The sequence below is a fragment of the Pan troglodytes genome, chromosome 1, assembly GCF_028858775.2.
Source record: "Pan troglodytes isolate AG18354 chromosome 1, NHGRI_mPanTro3-v2.0_pri, whole genome shotgun sequence".
Lineage (NCBI taxonomy): Eukaryota > Metazoa > Chordata > Mammalia > Primates > Hominidae > Pan > Pan troglodytes.
Window position 1 is genome coordinate 211713600 of NC_072398.2, and position 16480 is coordinate 211730079.

At 51.6% G+C, this 16480-nt stretch overlaps 1 protein-coding gene across 5 annotated transcripts in view; it reads left to right on the top strand.

The window, feature by feature from the left end:
* The first annotated feature begins 674 nt into the window (after positions 1 to 674).
* The window catches only part of CAPZB (capping actin protein of muscle Z-line subunit beta), a 146761-nt gene continuing 130955 nt past the window's right edge, over positions 675 to 16480 (top strand). Inside the window, exon 1 of one of the 5 annotated variants that reach the window (XM_003307839.6) lies at positions 675 to 825. In XM_003307839.6, coding sequence (XP_003307887.1) covers positions 823 to 825 — 3 coding nt within the window. In that variant the 5' untranslated portion in view covers positions 675 to 822. Of the gene's footprint in view, positions 826 to 922; positions 2073 to 16480 lie in introns of those variants that run through there. The other 4 variants (XM_003949308.5, XR_010148013.1, XM_009449700.4 and 1 more) reach the window with 4 other exon arrangements.

Sequence of the window (16480 nt, forward strand, 5' to 3'; positions counted from 1 at the left end):
TATTCTGTCTGCAGCTATACCGGCAGGGATCTTTATGTCTTATCTGTTATCTTCCGGTGCCTAAACAAGGCCTGGTACATAGTAGGTGCTGAATAAATGGCGTCAGCCCGAGGCTCCTCAATTCGTGCCCGGGCTCAGGTGCAGCGCGGCGCTCCAGATCCTGCCGTAGCGAGCGGCAGCGATGGGCTCCTGCCCCGCTCCCGGCGCGCTCCCCCAGTGCTGGGTTGGGCTGGGTTGGGCTGGGCCGGGCCGGGCCGGGCCGGTCCGCGCTCGGCGGCAGTTCCGGGTGCGCCGCAGGAATGAGCGCGTGCACGGGGTGGGGCGCGGAGGGCCGGTCCCCTCCCAGCCGCGGTGCCTTCCGCATCCCCGCCCGCGGGGACTGTGGGGTGCGGTTCCCTCGCCGCCACTCGCTGCTGCAGGCCCAGAGTCGGGGACTGGACCTCAGACAGCCAGGAGACCTTTCCGCCCCGGCCCGCAACCCGTGCCGGGGACCCCCGGCAGCCGCGCCGCGCAGCGCCGCGCCCCGCCCCGCCTCGCAGGCCCCGCCCCCGCACCCCGTCGGCGCCCGCCTCTCGCGCCGCTCTCCATACTTGGCGATCGCCGCAGCCCCGCGCGCTCATTGGCCGCGAGCTGGCGGCGTGGGGGGCGGGCCCGGGCCGGGCCGGGGCGGGGAAGGAAGGTGGCGGCGGCCCGGCGCGGGGGGAGGGGGGTGCTGACCCGGATGTTCACTCCTGGGCACCCGGGGAAGTGGAAGCGCCGGGCCCTGCTGCGGGGGGGAGAGCCACTGACGCCGGGACCGGGACCGCCGCCGCCGCCGCCACCATGGTAAAGGCCGCACGGCCCCCTCCCCGGCCCGGGGGCCCCTCCGGAGCTCGCGTCCCCCTCCCCCTGCCCATCCCTGGCCTGGGACGGGTGGCTTCCCGGGGTGGGGGAGGGGCGGGGTCCCGGACCCTGGGTGGACCCGGTCCCTCCCCGCCCAGGAGGGTGCCGCCGGCGCGGACGACTTGGGTGGCAGTGACCCTGCCCCCGCTCCCAGCCCCCGCCCTTGGCGCAAGCTGGAGTCCCACTCACCACCTCTGTGTTCAGGCTGGTCTCTCCCATAGTCCAGGCTAGACCCTCCCTCCCGAACCGTGGCCCCAGCCAGGCACCCCCTCGGTGACCCTGGCGTGGGCCCCCTTCCTCCCCCGGTCTAGGGCTGGGTCTGCTTTCCCCCGTCTCTCCGGCCCAGGCTAGGCCGTCGTTTCTCCCTGCCATGGCCCAGGCTAGGCCGCTGCCTCCCTCTGTCCCTCCCTCCCTTGCCTTCTCCATGGCCTCAGGCTGGACCCCGGTCAGCCCCTTCTGCAGCGGCCTAGGTTTGCTTCCCCTCTTCTCCGTGGCCTCAGCCTGAATCTCCTCTTCTCTCTGTGAACTTAAATCTGGACCTCCTCTTCTCCGCCCATGGCCCCCGTCTGGACCTCACTGCCTCCTCCCCACCATGATCCCCTTCCCTGGACTTTTCACCACTCCTAGCGTAACCTGCGTCAGCCCCGCTCGGTCCCCGCCCTGACCCTCTCATCAGGGTCCTGCCCCCTGCCTGGTGCACGACCCAGGGTCCCCTTCCCTGTACCTGGGGCGAGCCTTCTTTGCAGCCTTTGGGGAGCGAGGGGAGCTCTCCATCAGGGATAGGGTGGTCCCGGTGCTGTGCCTTCTCAGTTGCCGCTTCTAGGGAGGCCGCCTAGGAGCCAGCGAGGGAAGGGCGGGCATCGGTGTGCCCAGAAGGCAGCGCGCTGCTCTGCGGGCCCTTCTCGAGGCCGCCGCCGTGGGTGCTGTGCGTGCGAAGCATTCTGCAGGGCAGGCCGGGGTCCGCGGCGCCCGGGCCTGAGTGGGAGCCGAGGGGCGAGGATGGGTGGCCCACAGGACAAGGATGAACGCACAATCGCCCTTGTGAGGCCGTGGCCTTGGGGGGCCACCAGGCCCTGGATCCAGCATATGGCCTGGACACGATGCACCCAAGCAGGCGCAGCCTCCCCTTCCCTCTGAACTGTCAGCTTGTAAGGGTTGGAACTGCTGATTATGGAAGTCCCTCGGATCAGGTGAGCAGAACGCCTAGGGAGAGTGCTGGCTCCGCTCGTGGTGTTTGTTTTGGTAAAGAAGGCAGATGCTATCCAGACTTTTGAGGAACCTGGGGTTTCACATAGGCCCCCACAGATAGACCTGCCCTCCTGCCACTTGACCCTTCCACAGGACAGGCCCAGCACTTAGGTTGGAAGGGCCAGAGAACTTCTTCCTGACAGGATCAAGGGATTTTTGGAGCATGTTTGTATGTGGACTTTGGGCCTCAAAGTGTTTTGAGGACCATGGTTCCTTGTTTAGTCAAGGGATGTTGCTGCTGAACGAGGGTGAGTAGTTGAGATGGGTTAAGCTTTCTTTTGATGCCTTCCTGTATGCTGATTAAAAACATGGGCAATGCCACTTTTAAGGCCTTCGGATTTGTCCAGTAACTTTGGCTGAAAACTCCTTGTTTGGGGAGGTGGGCCCGGCCCCAGGCCTTGATGGAGAATGACTTCTCCAGGGCAGTGGTGGGTGAGGACTTTGAAAGTGGGCTGAAGTTTCCTGAGTGTACACTCAGGACAAAGTATAAGGCAGGAAGCAGCGATTCTCGCCAGGTGATGGGAAAGTGCCTCAGTCCCCCAGGAGGAGCACATGACACCTGAAGCTTCTCAGGAGTCTTGTACTCAGCTCTCATCTGAAAAGGCTGGAAAGGGTGGAGGAACTGTCTGCCAGTCACTGTGGTGTGCTTCACCTGTACAAGCTGGTTTCATCCACACGAAGCCCTTCTGGGGCTGTCCCCGTTTTATAGATGAGGCAGCTGAGGCTCAGGAGGTGGAGTGACTTATTCAGGGTGTTGCTCAGCCAGTGGAGGAACCACTGTTGGTCAGTGGAAGCCCATCTGGCAGGCTCTAAACTGTTCTTCCCATTGTACCAAGCTGCTTGTATGTCAGAAGGTTTAATGATACCGTTTGAAAAACATAAAATGGGATATTCAAACATGGCAAGGGGGGAGGAGCAGTATTTATTGCCCATGTATTGTATTTTAGATCCTTTGTATAGGAAATCATGTTTATAGTGAAATAGCTGTATGGTGGTACAGGCATATTTAGCATGGGCCAGAATGAGCTCTTGGAGGGCAGAGATTTGTGTCTTGTGTTTTCCGCAGCTGTATCCGTGGGGCCTAGAACAGCACCTGGCGTTGGAAGAAACCACTTGGAATGTTCTCTTGGCATGTGTCTGTGTCCATGAACTTACCTGCTTGGATTTCATATTCATTCTCTCAGTCACTTGTTCTTAGTATCCCTTAGCCTTGTAATTTCTGACTGCTTATTGTTAGGTTTATCCCCTATTTGAATACTCTGACCATTAAGCCGGTGTAGATGGTTGGCGTAGGACAGAAGTGGTGGTGTGAGGTTGCATTGTAGGTAAATGAATTCAGATCACCATGTTTTTCATTTTCAGTAGATTTGATGGTAGAGAATACAGCTAGATCTCTGTTATCCATTGAGGGAAATAGTGACTTGAGAATCTAAAATGCATTTGACTTTGGAATGAATTCCATGATTTTTGTTGGCATGAGTTTCTCCTTCCCAGTTAAAATGCATAGGCAAATGGAATTTATTTGCATTCCCTTAGCGGGTAATAATCTTACCACTGTTTGAGTGCTGTACAATTTCAGAGCACCGTTCCTTACACAGCTTCAGTTTCTGACTTGGGAATTATTCTTAGTTATGATGATGGTGAGGCTTTAGCAGGAACGGGGACTAGGGAGGCCCCCTCAGGAATTGCTGCTCCAGCTCACAGATGGTTTTGCCTGGCAGGAGCTGATGGGAACTTGGTATTGTTACAAGGTGAAACAACATAGTTGACATTAATGTCTCTTGATGTGGATAAGATACATTGTTCAACTCACATCCCTCTTGTCTGTCTATACAGCCCTGTTCATTTAAGCCCACCTGGCCTCTTTTTGGTGGCATGCTTATAAAAAGTAGGCAGTGATCAGTGGCTTGAGATTAAGGAAATGATAAGCCGTGTCTTTGAAAGCAGATACTCCTATTTATAACTCAGATGTTCTATACTTTTACATTCCATGAGGTGGGGAACAGGACATATGACTGACCACAGGGAAATGGTGGCAGGGCAGGTGCCTCGCCCGTTAGAAGCCTGCCCTCCCTCCAGGCTGGGAAATGCTTACTGTTAGGCAAATACTGAGACACGTTGTGGGGTACCTGCAGCTACAGGATAATGTTAATTCAGCTTTTTGTGTATTAAGTGCCTACTCTGTGGTGCTTATGTGCTGAGGATGCAAGACAAGGATCTCTGCCCTCATGGCTCACATTGTTGAGGGGTGGGGATGTCACCGTTACCTAAAGCTTAAGGGGGAAAGAGCCTTATTCAATGTACCTGCAGGCACATCTGCATGAGCTATGGCAGGAAACTGCAGAGAAAGCTGGGGGCTTGTGCCAGGCTCCACTTCCAGGCCTTTTGGGGTGTGTCTTCTCTTGTGTCTGCCATTGGGTGGAATTGGATTGCACGTGCACGCAGTCCGCTCCTCTGCACAGCCAAGGCTTTCTGGGGCCCCAAAATGAAACCTTACAGTACCTTGGAAGTCCAGCCTGGGTAGCTTTGTTCAGCCTGTCCAACCTGGGTACCCGAGGATCTGCTGTGACCCAGAAACATGACTTAGGTTATAGCCCAGCCCCCATTTTACTCACAAGGAACCTGAAGCTTGAGAGCTTGAGTGACCGGTGTGAGCAGCAGGCCTGGGATTCGGATCCCTGTCAGCCCAAGTCATGTGCTGGACCCCACTCACTGTGTTTTCCAGAACACAGTGAGCAGAGGGCCCTGTAAATACAGGATCTTGTCCCATTTCCCCTTGCAGCACATCCACCAGTGAGGGTGCGGTGTGGAATTCCAGGGGATGCAACTGCAAGATCACCCATATTGGGACCAGCTAGAGCCATATGCTATTTCCAGACCTAGGCTTTCACAGATTCGTGTTTCAGTGGAAGGAAAGGGAGGCTTAATGGTTATGGAGCACCAGCCACATGCTATGCACTCTGTTAGAACGGTCCTCACCACAGCCTGACAAGGTAGGTTCAACTTTAGGCTGGAGGCAGCATAGTACAAGAAAATAGAGTTAGGAGCCAGACTGCTTTAGGATAACAGTACCTCTGCATAAGGTCGTAATGAGGGTTAAGTAATATCTGTCAAGTGCATCCAGTAGCATCTGGCACATAGTGATGTAAACATTAACTATTGTTATTATCACCATTTTCCAAAAGTGTGCAGAGGGGTGTATGGTTAGTCCCTGTCTAGCTACTAAGTGGAGGAATTGGGTTTTCTGACTCCAGAGCAAACCATTTTTCTCCACTCCGTACTGCCTGCCGATGGCTGCTTTGGAGTTTGTCTGGCTCTGGGTTGTGCCTTGAACGCACAACTTACCTAATAGAGCCTGGGGCTCTTTTCTCCATTAAAGACAAGCTCGCTGTGAGCTGGGCACCATGTGTTGCCAGAGCCTCATGCTATATGTCAGGCCCGAATTCCTTGTTTGTGCCATTGGAACCCCCTGTGACTGGAGGGTTCCTGCCCTCTTCCAGGCCTGGAAGAAGAGAGACAGGGCTGGGGACAGAGCATATGAGCTCTGTGAGAGCAGGGACCTTGTCTGTTTGGTTCCCTCTGAGTACCCCACACCTTGCACTGGCCGCCTGGCACTTAGCGCCAGCTACAAAAACACTGAGTGAGAGCTGAGAGGCGGCTGCCTGCTCCACAGAACATGGTCTCTGCAATTGGGCACATCTGGATTTGAGTCCTGTCTGCCACTCAGCATGTGACTGTCAGTGAGGCGGCTAATTCCCTCGGTCTCAGTTTTCCTGGTCCATAGCATGAGGATAACATTTTATAGAGATGGGGAGTAGGGGTGAAATTTGTAATGTACTTACTCCAGTGCTTGGCACACAGTAGCTGTGGTTGTTGCATGTCTTATTCTGCATACCACAGAGTAAGGGACACAAATAGAAGCCATCATCCCTGTCCTCTAATCTGGGAGGGGGAGGCAAGATGCGTCCAAAAAGCCAAGTGCAGCAGGAAGGAAGTAGTACTAGAAAAGACTTAGCCAGGGACCCATGGGTGCTGTGGTCTGCCCATCCCTGCAGGCCTGGCTTGCATTTCCCCCTCCTCCACGCAGCCCTGCAGACCACTCCAGCCTGCGGTCGGCTTGGGGGCTGGGCATGAAGCCTGGGAAGAGTGTGCTGAGGCAGAGAGGACAGGGTGGGGTATGGTCAAGGGGACTGGCACAAAAGCAGAGGTCAGGGGGTGTGGTCACACAAGCAGTAGATGCGAGCCCATGGGGTGCCTCAGTCTCAGGAGTGAGTTGTGGAGTGCCTGAGTTGCTAAGCTAAGGAGTTTGCATTAGATCTGGGACAGTGTGGAGCCAGTGAAATTTTTGACAGGGCAGGTAGAAATTCGAGGAGGCTGGCAGAGCAGTGGTATTTTAGGAAGAGTCCTCTGGCTGTGCGTGCAGGAGGCCTGGGGAGGTGAAAGAGATGGGAGAGAGGCCTCCACAAGCATCAGCTTGTGAGCTTATGAGGGTCCTGGCCACTGTGCAGCTGTGGGTGTGGAAAGGAAGGGATGGTGGAAGGAGATAAAGGCAGAGTGACACGGAATGATTTACCACCTCTGGAGCTGAGGGAGTCTGCCCCAGAGCTGTCCCATGTAGGTGTTCTGATTGGACAGTTTATCATTGACACACAGCTATTTCAGGTCAGTTTAAATCCTAGATAGTGGTGTCTGCAAAGCCTTGAGAGCCTGTTAACAACTGAATGGGGATTTCAGTCTGGGTAGCCCAGTGATCCATCCAGCCAGTGACTCTGTGACTGCAGGTGGCACCAAGTTCAGCCTGATGCACACAGCATTAGGTTCTGGTGCCTAAGACACCAGTCTGCTGAGGGAGATGGTGGGGTGGCGGGCTCTGCATGGCAGCTGTAGGAATAACAGAAGCTAGTTTTTTTTTGTTTGTTTGTTTGAGACAGAGTCTCGCTCTGTCACCTAGGCTGGAGTACAGTGGCACGATCTCGACTCCCTGCAACCTCCATCTCCTAGACTCAGGGAATTCTCTTGCCTCAGCCTCCTAAGTAGCTGGGACTACAGGTGTGTACCACCATGCCTAGCTAATTTTTTGTATTTTTAGTAGAGACAGGGTTTCACCATGTTGGCCAGGCTGGTCTCGAACACCTGGCCTCATGATCTGCCTGCCTCAGCCTCCCAAAGTGCTGGGGATTACAGGCATGAGCCACTGTACTTGGCCAGGAGCTAGTTTTGACTGATGACTTTTTAATATTCCAGCCAGCCCTACGAGGCAGATTCTCATGTCACCCTCATTATGCAGGTGAGGAAACCGAGGCCCACCTGGCAGTCCTGGCACTGCACTATGCTCCCTTCAGTGATTTTTTCCATTGAGTCATTCATTCCGTGGATGTCTACTGAGCAGTCAGGTAGACCTAATAGATAGACCTAATAGAATATGCCATCTGAGTCTTAAGGTTAAATGGAGGAAGCGGGTGGAAGCAAGTATGTCCAAAGTTCTGAAAGACTCAGGAGTGAGTGCAGAACCAGCCTGGGGAAGTCCACAGCGTCAGACAGGCAGGGAGGCTGCTTGCCTGCGTTTTTCTGTGCTTCCTCCTGTGGTCACCCCACATGTTTCTGACATCTCTGGATGCCTGTGAACAGGAGCCTTTGCCTACAACTTTCTAGTGTTAGGTTTCCAGTTGTGTCTTCATGTGTCTTGTAAGGCAACAACCCTGGTGGTTGCCATTAACCTGGCATGTAGTGATGATTGTGAGGACTGAGTTTGTGTGTGGAAAGTGTAGACGATGCCTGGCACATTGTAAGTGCAGTAGGAGTGTTATCTCTTATTATTGTGGTTATTCTGTTAACATGGATGGATGATAGGTGGTGTTTCATTTAACTTCCCAACCAGCCTGGAAGGCAGGTGTTAGTTCCTTCTTCTGAGACTCCAAGATGTAGAGTCCCTTGCCCAAGGAGAGTGGTCTTAAGGGGCTCATTCTGTTTAAACACCAGACTGCTGAAAACAGCAGCCCAGGATTTCTGGTCTCAAGAGCTCTTACCACATTGCAGCTTGGAAGCAGTTGTTACCACTGGCTCAGACCCCGCACTTCTCCACCCTCTGCTTCAATTGCTCTGTGCAGCTTCCTCTTCTAGTGCTGAACTCAGCATGATGCTGCTGAGTTAGGCTCGGTATCTTATTTAACAGTGTTTGGGCTTGCTGTCTCAGAGCCCTAATAAGTGGATTCAGGCATCGTATTTACCAAGTGAAGTACTTTAACTTAAAATAGAAAGTTAAGCCAGGTGCTGTGGTGTGTGTCAGTGGTCCCAGCTACTCAGGAGGCTGAGGTGGGAGGATCGCTTGGGCCCAGGAGTTCAAGGCCAACCTGGGCAACATAGTAAGACCCCATCTTTCTTTCAAAAGAAGTTATGAAAAGATGCTTTTGCATTGCACCCTATCTGCTGGAGCTTCCAATTAGAATTGAGCCAGTGGCATTTTCCGGTGGTACCGGTGCCCTTTTCCCTTCTCAGTTGCAGCAGTGATTGGCAGGTAGAGTGTTGCTGCTGAAGGCTTCTCCGTCGTGAGGCTTTGACCCTGACGGGCTGTCGTTGGTTTCACATGAGTGGGCTCCCTGCGTTGCAGTTTTGTGCTCAGAAACTGGAAGGAGGAGCCTTAATCCACCACATCCTTCTGGTGTGAAAAGTCTTGAGACACTGAGGAACTCAGACTCCAAAAGAGCAGCGGCCAGGCTTGGCTGTTCCTCTGCTGAGAATTTCCAATGTGAGCTGTTGTCGTGTCCTCAGTGTATACCCTCCAGACACCTTCTATCCTGAAATCTCTTTTGGGCACAGGGTGGTGTGGACCCCTGGTTGTCCTGAGATTTGAGACCTTGTTCAGGCAGAGAGGATGGGCTGGCGTGTGGTTAAGCAGAGTCCATTCTTGGTCTTGAGGAGTGCACTCATGGCACAGGCATTAGGGGATGCCATGAAATGAAGGATGCCTTCAGTCTGTAGGCTGGTATTGAGTGTTCACTCACAGAGTGGCCCCTTCCTTCTGCCAGTATTTACCGGATGCCCACAGTCATTATCTGTAATTCTCTCAACACCAACCCTGTGAGGTCTGTTTCCTCATTTTGCAGATAAGGAAACCGGAGCTCAGAGAGGTGTAGTAACTTGCTGAAGGGCCCCCAGCTAGTTAATGGCAGTTGCCACGGAGGTCCAGGTCCACCGCACTCAGGAGCGCATGCTGATGGAATTCCCCTCTCCTGCCTCTCTGGCACCAGCCCATGGGGATGTTTATTTTATAGATGAGGAAACTGGGGCCGAGAGGTTCCCCTGTACGTCTAGCCACAGTGGCTGAAGAGGTCTGGGTTTTGTTTAGGAGGTTTTTTTGGTTCCACTTGTTGAAATGCAAGGAGATGGAACTTTGTGAACTGCAATCTGTTTTCCAAAAGATAGCCACTCAGCTGAAAGGGCGAGATAGTCTTAGCCTAGTGTCGGCCACTGTGTGGCTTGGCCTACTGGACAGGACGGTTCTTTGTGCAGTAGTGTCAGTGTCCCTGGCTCTTCCTGCCTGTGACGTGAGTGGCAGCAGCACATCTTAATCATTGCGACAGCCCTCCATGGGGACTGTTGGATGACAAAGCCTTGCAGGATCCTTTGGCTTTTTCCTATGAAGCCCCATCCTAGCCCTGGTCACCATATGCAGTGTAAGATGCAGGGATTCTGAGAGGAAAGACAAAATTGGCCTGTCTGATTGATTGATTGATTGAGACAGGGTCTCATTCTGTTGCCCAGGCTGGAGTGCAGTGGTTCCATCTTGGCTCACTGTAGCCTCAACCTCCTCGGCTCAAGCAGTCCTCCCCCTTCAGCCTCTCATGTAGCTGGGATCACAGGCATGTGCCACAGTGCCTGCCTGCCTGTCTGTCTGTCTGTCTGTCTGTCTGTCTATCTATCTATCTATCTATCTATCTATCTACTTATTTTTTAGAGACAGAGTCTTACTTTGTTGCCCAGGCTGGTCTCGAACTTGTGGGCTCAAGGGATCCTCCCGCCTTGACCTTCTAAAATGCTGAGATGATGGGCGTGAAGCCACCATGCCTGGCCAAAATTGGCCTGTTTTAGTAGTTACCTAAGTTCAGGCAGATCGAGTTGGTTACCCTTGTTCTGCCTGGTAAGTTTGTTTCTTATCCTTAGGAGGGAAGATGAAAAATCCTGGCTGTCAGTCTTGGGGTGCTGAAGCAATGTTACACACTGGCCCTGACACAGCCATTGCTCTACAGGTGTTAGATGAATGACTGAATGTCCAGTAGGTCCTTAATAAATGTAAGAATCCCTCCCTCCGTTAGGTTGAACCATATGAAGTTGCCATTTTCCTAGGTAAAAAAGGGTTGAATTAACCAGCCTTTCATGTGGTTCAACCTAATACAGACTAAACACTGGGGCCGGGCAATTCCACTGTGAGACTAGCCACGTCCAGATCTCTGGGCCTGAGCTCTCGGCCAAGCCTGGCTTCTCCTAGGGCCTACCCAGTTGTCAGTGTCAGGCTCTCAGTTGAGAAGAGAGGAGCCGAGCGGGGTCTGCCCCCGAGATGGGGCAGTGCTCTCTTGAGCGGTTCTGCTGCTCAGGACTGCCCCAGTGGTGCTGGCCTTGTCAGGGTTTGGCCGTGGTGGGAGCCGTGATCCTAACAGCAGCTGACATTTACTGAAGGCTCTGCACATGGTGGGCGCTGAGCGCTTGGCCCGAAGTCACACGGGTGGCTTTCTTGGAGTTTCTATGTGATCCCAGGCAGTCATGATTCCTAGTCCGGGGGCAGTGAAGGGCAGACTCTGGAGCCAGAGAGCCTGGCGTCAGGTCCAAGCCATATAGACCAGGGCAGTTCCCTTCACTCTGTGCCTCCATCTCCTTGTCTAAGAAATGGTGAGCATAAAAGTAGATATTTCTGATGGATTTTATGAGGATTAAATGAGTTAATATGTGTAAAGCCAGGCAAGTGTTAACCATAATTATTAACATTAACCGCAACACGATGTTATTATCAGTGACATGGACTCGTAGTGTGTTATTAGAGCCGGAAGGGTCTTCGCATGTGGACACTCCCTTTGCTTTGTGTTGGGAGCTTGGACTTAGTGTGGACGCCTGATCTCCTGCCTCCTCCATAGCTCCCTGCAGGTCCTTGTCAGTTCTGGGCCTTGCAGACCATGCACCTGCCTCTCCATGAACAAGTTGTTTGAAATGGTGCTTTTGTTTCAGGTGATAATACAAGTCACTCTTCTGGAAGACTTAATTTTTTTGTTTCTCTGGGTGTAAGTGGCCCACCCAGGCATGCCAGTTACATTTGGTACCCAGAGCCTTTGAGGCAGCCAAAGTATGGTGTCTTTAGATGCTCCTCGTCACCCGCATGACCCCCCAACAGGTACTGTGTTTATTTTCTGGTCCATTTTCTCCTCTTGTGAAGGTGGCAGGTCTTCCTAGGCACTCTCAGCTTCTACTAACCCGTTTGCATTGGTAAACTGCCCCGTACTTACAAGCTGCCCTGCTTCAGGGTTTGATATTTCATTTTAAGGGCAGGTGTTTGATTCTAAGGCATGTGAAGTGTCAGGGTTTAGGTTTAAGAAGGGGGCAAGATAAAGGAATGCAGGAAGAAAAATAGGGCTTGTTGGAAGGCAGCCTGGGGTAGTATAGCGAAAGGAGCCTCCCAGATCCACACCCCACTGTGGCTGCTTATGAACTGTGCGGGCTTGAACCTAGTCACTTCATGTCTCAGCCTCAACTTCCTGAGCAGCAAAATGGAAATACTATTGTCCTCTTCACAGGGTAGTCCAGAGGATTAAGTAAAAATACTGTAAATAGGGCCCGGTGAGGTAGTTCACACCTGTAATCCCAGCACTTTGGGAGGCTGAGGCAGGTGGATTGCTTGAGCCAGGAGTTCGAGACCAGCCTGGGCAACAGGGTGAAATCCTGTCTCTACAAAAAATACAAAAATTAGCCAAATGTGGTGGCACACACCTGTAGTCCTAGCTACTTGGGAGGCTGAGGTGGGAGGATCGTTTGAGCCTGGGAGGTAGAAGTTGCAGTGAGCCGAGATCACATCACTGCCCTCCAGTCTGGGTGACGGAGTGAGACCCTGTCTCAAAAAAAAAAAAAGAATGTACATAAAATGCTATAGCTTAGTTCTCCCATGTGGACATTTAATGCAGGCTTGTGATTGTCCATAGGAATTCCATCATTTGTCATGCTATTAACACCATTGGATTGGGTCTAAAAAGCTCTCTCTTTTTTTTAAGACAGAGTTTCATTCTCTTTGCCTAGGCTGGAGTGCAGTGGTGCAGTCTCAGCTCACTGCAACCTCCGCCTTCTGGGTTCAAGTGATTCTCCTGCCTCAGCCTCCCGAGTAGCTGGGATTACAGGCACGTGCCACTATGCCCAGCTAATTTTTGTATTTTTAGTAGAGACGGGGTTTTGCCATGTTGGGCAGGCTGGTCTCGAACTCCTGACCTCAGGTGATCCACCTGCCTTGGCCTCCCAAAGTGCTGGGATTACAGGTGTGAGCCACCATGCCCAGCCAGATCTAAAAATCACTGTGCTGAAGGATACTGTACATCTAAAATGCAAGTAATAGTGATCACACTAAGGACAGATCCTGACTTTCAGGCTCTAGGGTGCTTGCTTTTGGGCCACTCCTTTAAGCTGATCAGGCCTTTGCACTTCTGCTTATGGGGTTTATCATGCAAGGGGACTTGGATTAGGCTGGCCTCTGTGCTTAACCTTGTAGTTATTATTTTATGCAATTACTACCATAGTCTTGGCATGCCCCCATTTTGCAGATGTGGATATGGAGGTCTTGAAAAGTTAAAAAATACTTGTAAAACATCACACAGCTAGGAAGGGGCAGAGATGGCCTTTCAAGCCATTCCTTTCAGATTCTAAAACTTGTCCCTCGCAGGCACCCTGGAGTCTGATCCAAGGATGTCATTTTCATGTACAGGGGAAAGTGCTTTATGTTGGTGATTGCAACAGATGTTCTTTAGAGTTTTTTAAACTTCTGCAGCTGAAAGTGGAGTATTTCTTAGGTGACTCCCTCAGTTTTGCTTTGATGACTTGGAACCCATCTTAAAATGCAGGAAGAATGGGCCGGGCACTGTGGCTCACGCCTGTAATCCCAGCACTTTGGGAGGCTGAGGCAGGCGGATCATGCGGTCAGGAGATCAAGACCATCCTGGCTAACATGATGAAATCCCATCTCTACTAAAAGTACAAAAAATTAGCCGGGCGTGATGGTGGGCGCCTGTAGTCCCAGCTACTCGGGAGGCTGAGGCAGGAGAATGGCGTGAACCCAGGAGGCGGAGCTTGCAGTGAGCCGAGATCGTGCCACTGCACTCCAGCCTGGGTGACAGCAAGACTCCAGCTCAAAAAAAAAAAAAAAAAAAAAAAAAATGCAGGAAGAATGAAAGCACAATAGTTGCAGCTCTTCATCTAAAACGGAACCTCATTCTCTACATAGTAACTACTAATCGGTAGTCAGGGTCTGGAATCACCTTTGAGTCCTTGGGTACTGCATAGTCCTGCCCCTCACTTCCCTTTCTCCTCCTCTTCTCTGCACACATCCAGGCAGACTCTGGAATAATAGAGCATAGTATGAGGATAAAGCTGTCATTGGCTAAGCTGGTGTTCACACTCAGGACCAGCTGGTTCCTTGCCCTGGCTGTGTTACACCTGCGGCCAGGGACGAGCAGAGGCCACAGTCTGCTGCCTGCCTACATAACCGACAGGTTATTAGTTCATGCCCCAAGGGTTTGAGCCACCCAGAGATGTTGAAAGAGATCCCTAACCTCAGAGGGTTTAGAGCTCTAGGCTGTAGATGGCAACATCTGCCTTCGAGATGAGTAGGGTCTCCATGTCCTCAGTTCATGACAACCTCTTTTACTTTTTCATCCTACTTTGCACTAGGTAATATTCCTGGGAAACAGGCCTCGCATTTTCTTAAACACTGATTTCATCTGTCCTTCCTCTAATAACTTTATCTGGAGGCGTTTATCAACCTTCTAACTAGAATACCCTTGTCCTTTTGCCTGCCACAGAACTGGTTTTCCCTGTGTGCTGATGGCCCATGGTTTCTGAGCTTTCTGTATTCCAGATGGAGAGCACGTAGGAGAATCCTGGGAATATCCTCAAGGATCCTACTTTTATCTTGGTTACATACTATCTGTGAGATGCATATTGGTTGTTGAGGAAGCATTTCTTTTTTTTTTTTTTTTTTTTTTTTTTGAGACGGAGTCTCGCTTTGTCTCCCAGGCTGGAGTGCAGTGGAGCGATTTCGGCTCACTGCAAGCTCTGCCTCCTGGGTTCACGCCATTCTCCTGCCTCAGCCTCCCGAGTAGCTGGGACTACAGGCACCCGCCACCACGCCTGGCTAATTTTTTTTGGTATTTTTAGTAGAGATGGGGTTTCACCGTGTTAGCCAGGATGGTCTTGATCTCCTGACCTTGTGATCTGCCCACCTCGGCCTCCCAAAGTGCTGGGATTACAGGTGTGAGCCACAGCGCCCAGCCGAGGAAGCATTTCTTGACGTAACAGACAAGAACTGGTTGCCATGGTTCCAACGAAGGGCCCTCCCATCATGTGACTAATTGTCAGAATGTGGTCATGTAAATACTGTGAGTGTGGGATCCTCAGCCCTGCACCCTTGGGGTCTGTGCTCCGAGTGCTTCAAGAGGCTTGACTACTTACTCCAGTGTCAGTTTGAGGCATTGGGTTAACTGATAAAATTCCCACTTGAATTTCATTACATGTCAGAATCTAAAGGGAAACAAATGGGGAAAGAGTGATTTCCAAGCCTTAGGTGATGGGCCTCGTTTTGGAACAAGTATAATCATCCCCCCTTTTTCCATAGTTTCGATTTCTGCAATTTCAGTCACCCGCCATCAACCCCAGTCCAGTATTTTGAAAAGAATACCACATTCACGTAGCTTTTATTATGGTATGTTGTTAGAATTGTTCGATGTTATCAGTTATTGATAATAACTGTGCCTGGTTTATGAATTAAACATGATAGGTATGCATGTGTAGGAAAAAACAGTATATATAGGGTTTGGTACTATCCAAGGTTTCAGGCATCCACTGGGGGTCTTGGAAGGTATCCCCCGAGGATAAAGGGGGGCCACTGTACAAGCAGCTCACACCTCAGCCTTAGCATTCAGCAGGCCTCAGAGCTAGGAAGGCAGGCCAGGTGGTGGCATTGGTTCTTGGGCACTTCACCTGGTCCTCTGCATGCACCGTTCCGTTTCCTTCCCAGAATCCTTCTAAGCATGGGATCCTATGAATTTAGGCCTTTATGTAAATTCAGAATGATACAGATTTAGACTTTATATAAATTGCTAATAAGTGGCAGAGTCAGGTCTTGAACCCAGCTGCTCTGAATTTAAAAGCCTTTGCCCTCAGCCTCTGCTGTGTCATGGAATTTTACTGCTCACAGGGGTTTGGGGCTTGACCAAGGTCCCACAGTAAACCACTGGAGCACTGGGATCAGGTCCTATGTCTAACACTCTAGAATCTAGATTCTACACTCTTGTGTGAGTCTTTTCTGCCACATAAACTTAGGCCTGTTTCAAAGCTCATCTTTGAATATCCTTCTTCAGTGATGCATGGAAAGACCACATTTTCCAAATAGGACCTTGTGAGAGAGCTTCGTGGCAATTGGCTCGAACAGTCAGAATGCCAATGGCCTGAGTTCAAGAAGAAATCTAAGGAAAGGTCCAGATTCAAGCCCAGGTCCCTTTGATCTGTAGCTCATGTTTATGGGGTACATAGGGACAGGAATCGTCTTAACAAGACACTGGAGAAAGTGGTTGTCCAACGGTAGGTAAAAATGGTGGCACATCTATGCAATGGACTATTTTTTTATTTTTTATTTTCTGGCGACAGCGTCTCATGTTTTTGCTCAGGCTACAGTGCAGTGGTGTGATGACAGCACACTGCAGCCTCCACCTCCCGGGCTCAAGCAATCCTCTCGCCTCAGCCTCCTGAGTAGCTGGGACTGCAGATGTGCTCTACCGCACCCAGCAATTTTTGCATTTTTTGTAGAGACGGGGTTTCACCATGTTGCCCAGTCTGGTCTCAAACTCTTGTGCTCAAGCCACAGTGGAATGGAATGCAGCCATTAACATGTGACATGTGAAGACGGTGTTGTAGTTTGGAAGATGTGCTAGTGTTGAGTGAAGCACAGTAGTCCGTCTGTCCCGGGCTTGTGGTTCTGTGGAATACCCCCCGACCTGGGTGCTTGTGGGCATTACAGAAGTGAACAATTTGCAAGCCCTTTACTGTGCTCTCTGTTGCTTGCAGTGGGCGGGCGGGTGTGTGTGTGTGTGTGTGTGTGTGTGTGTGTGTG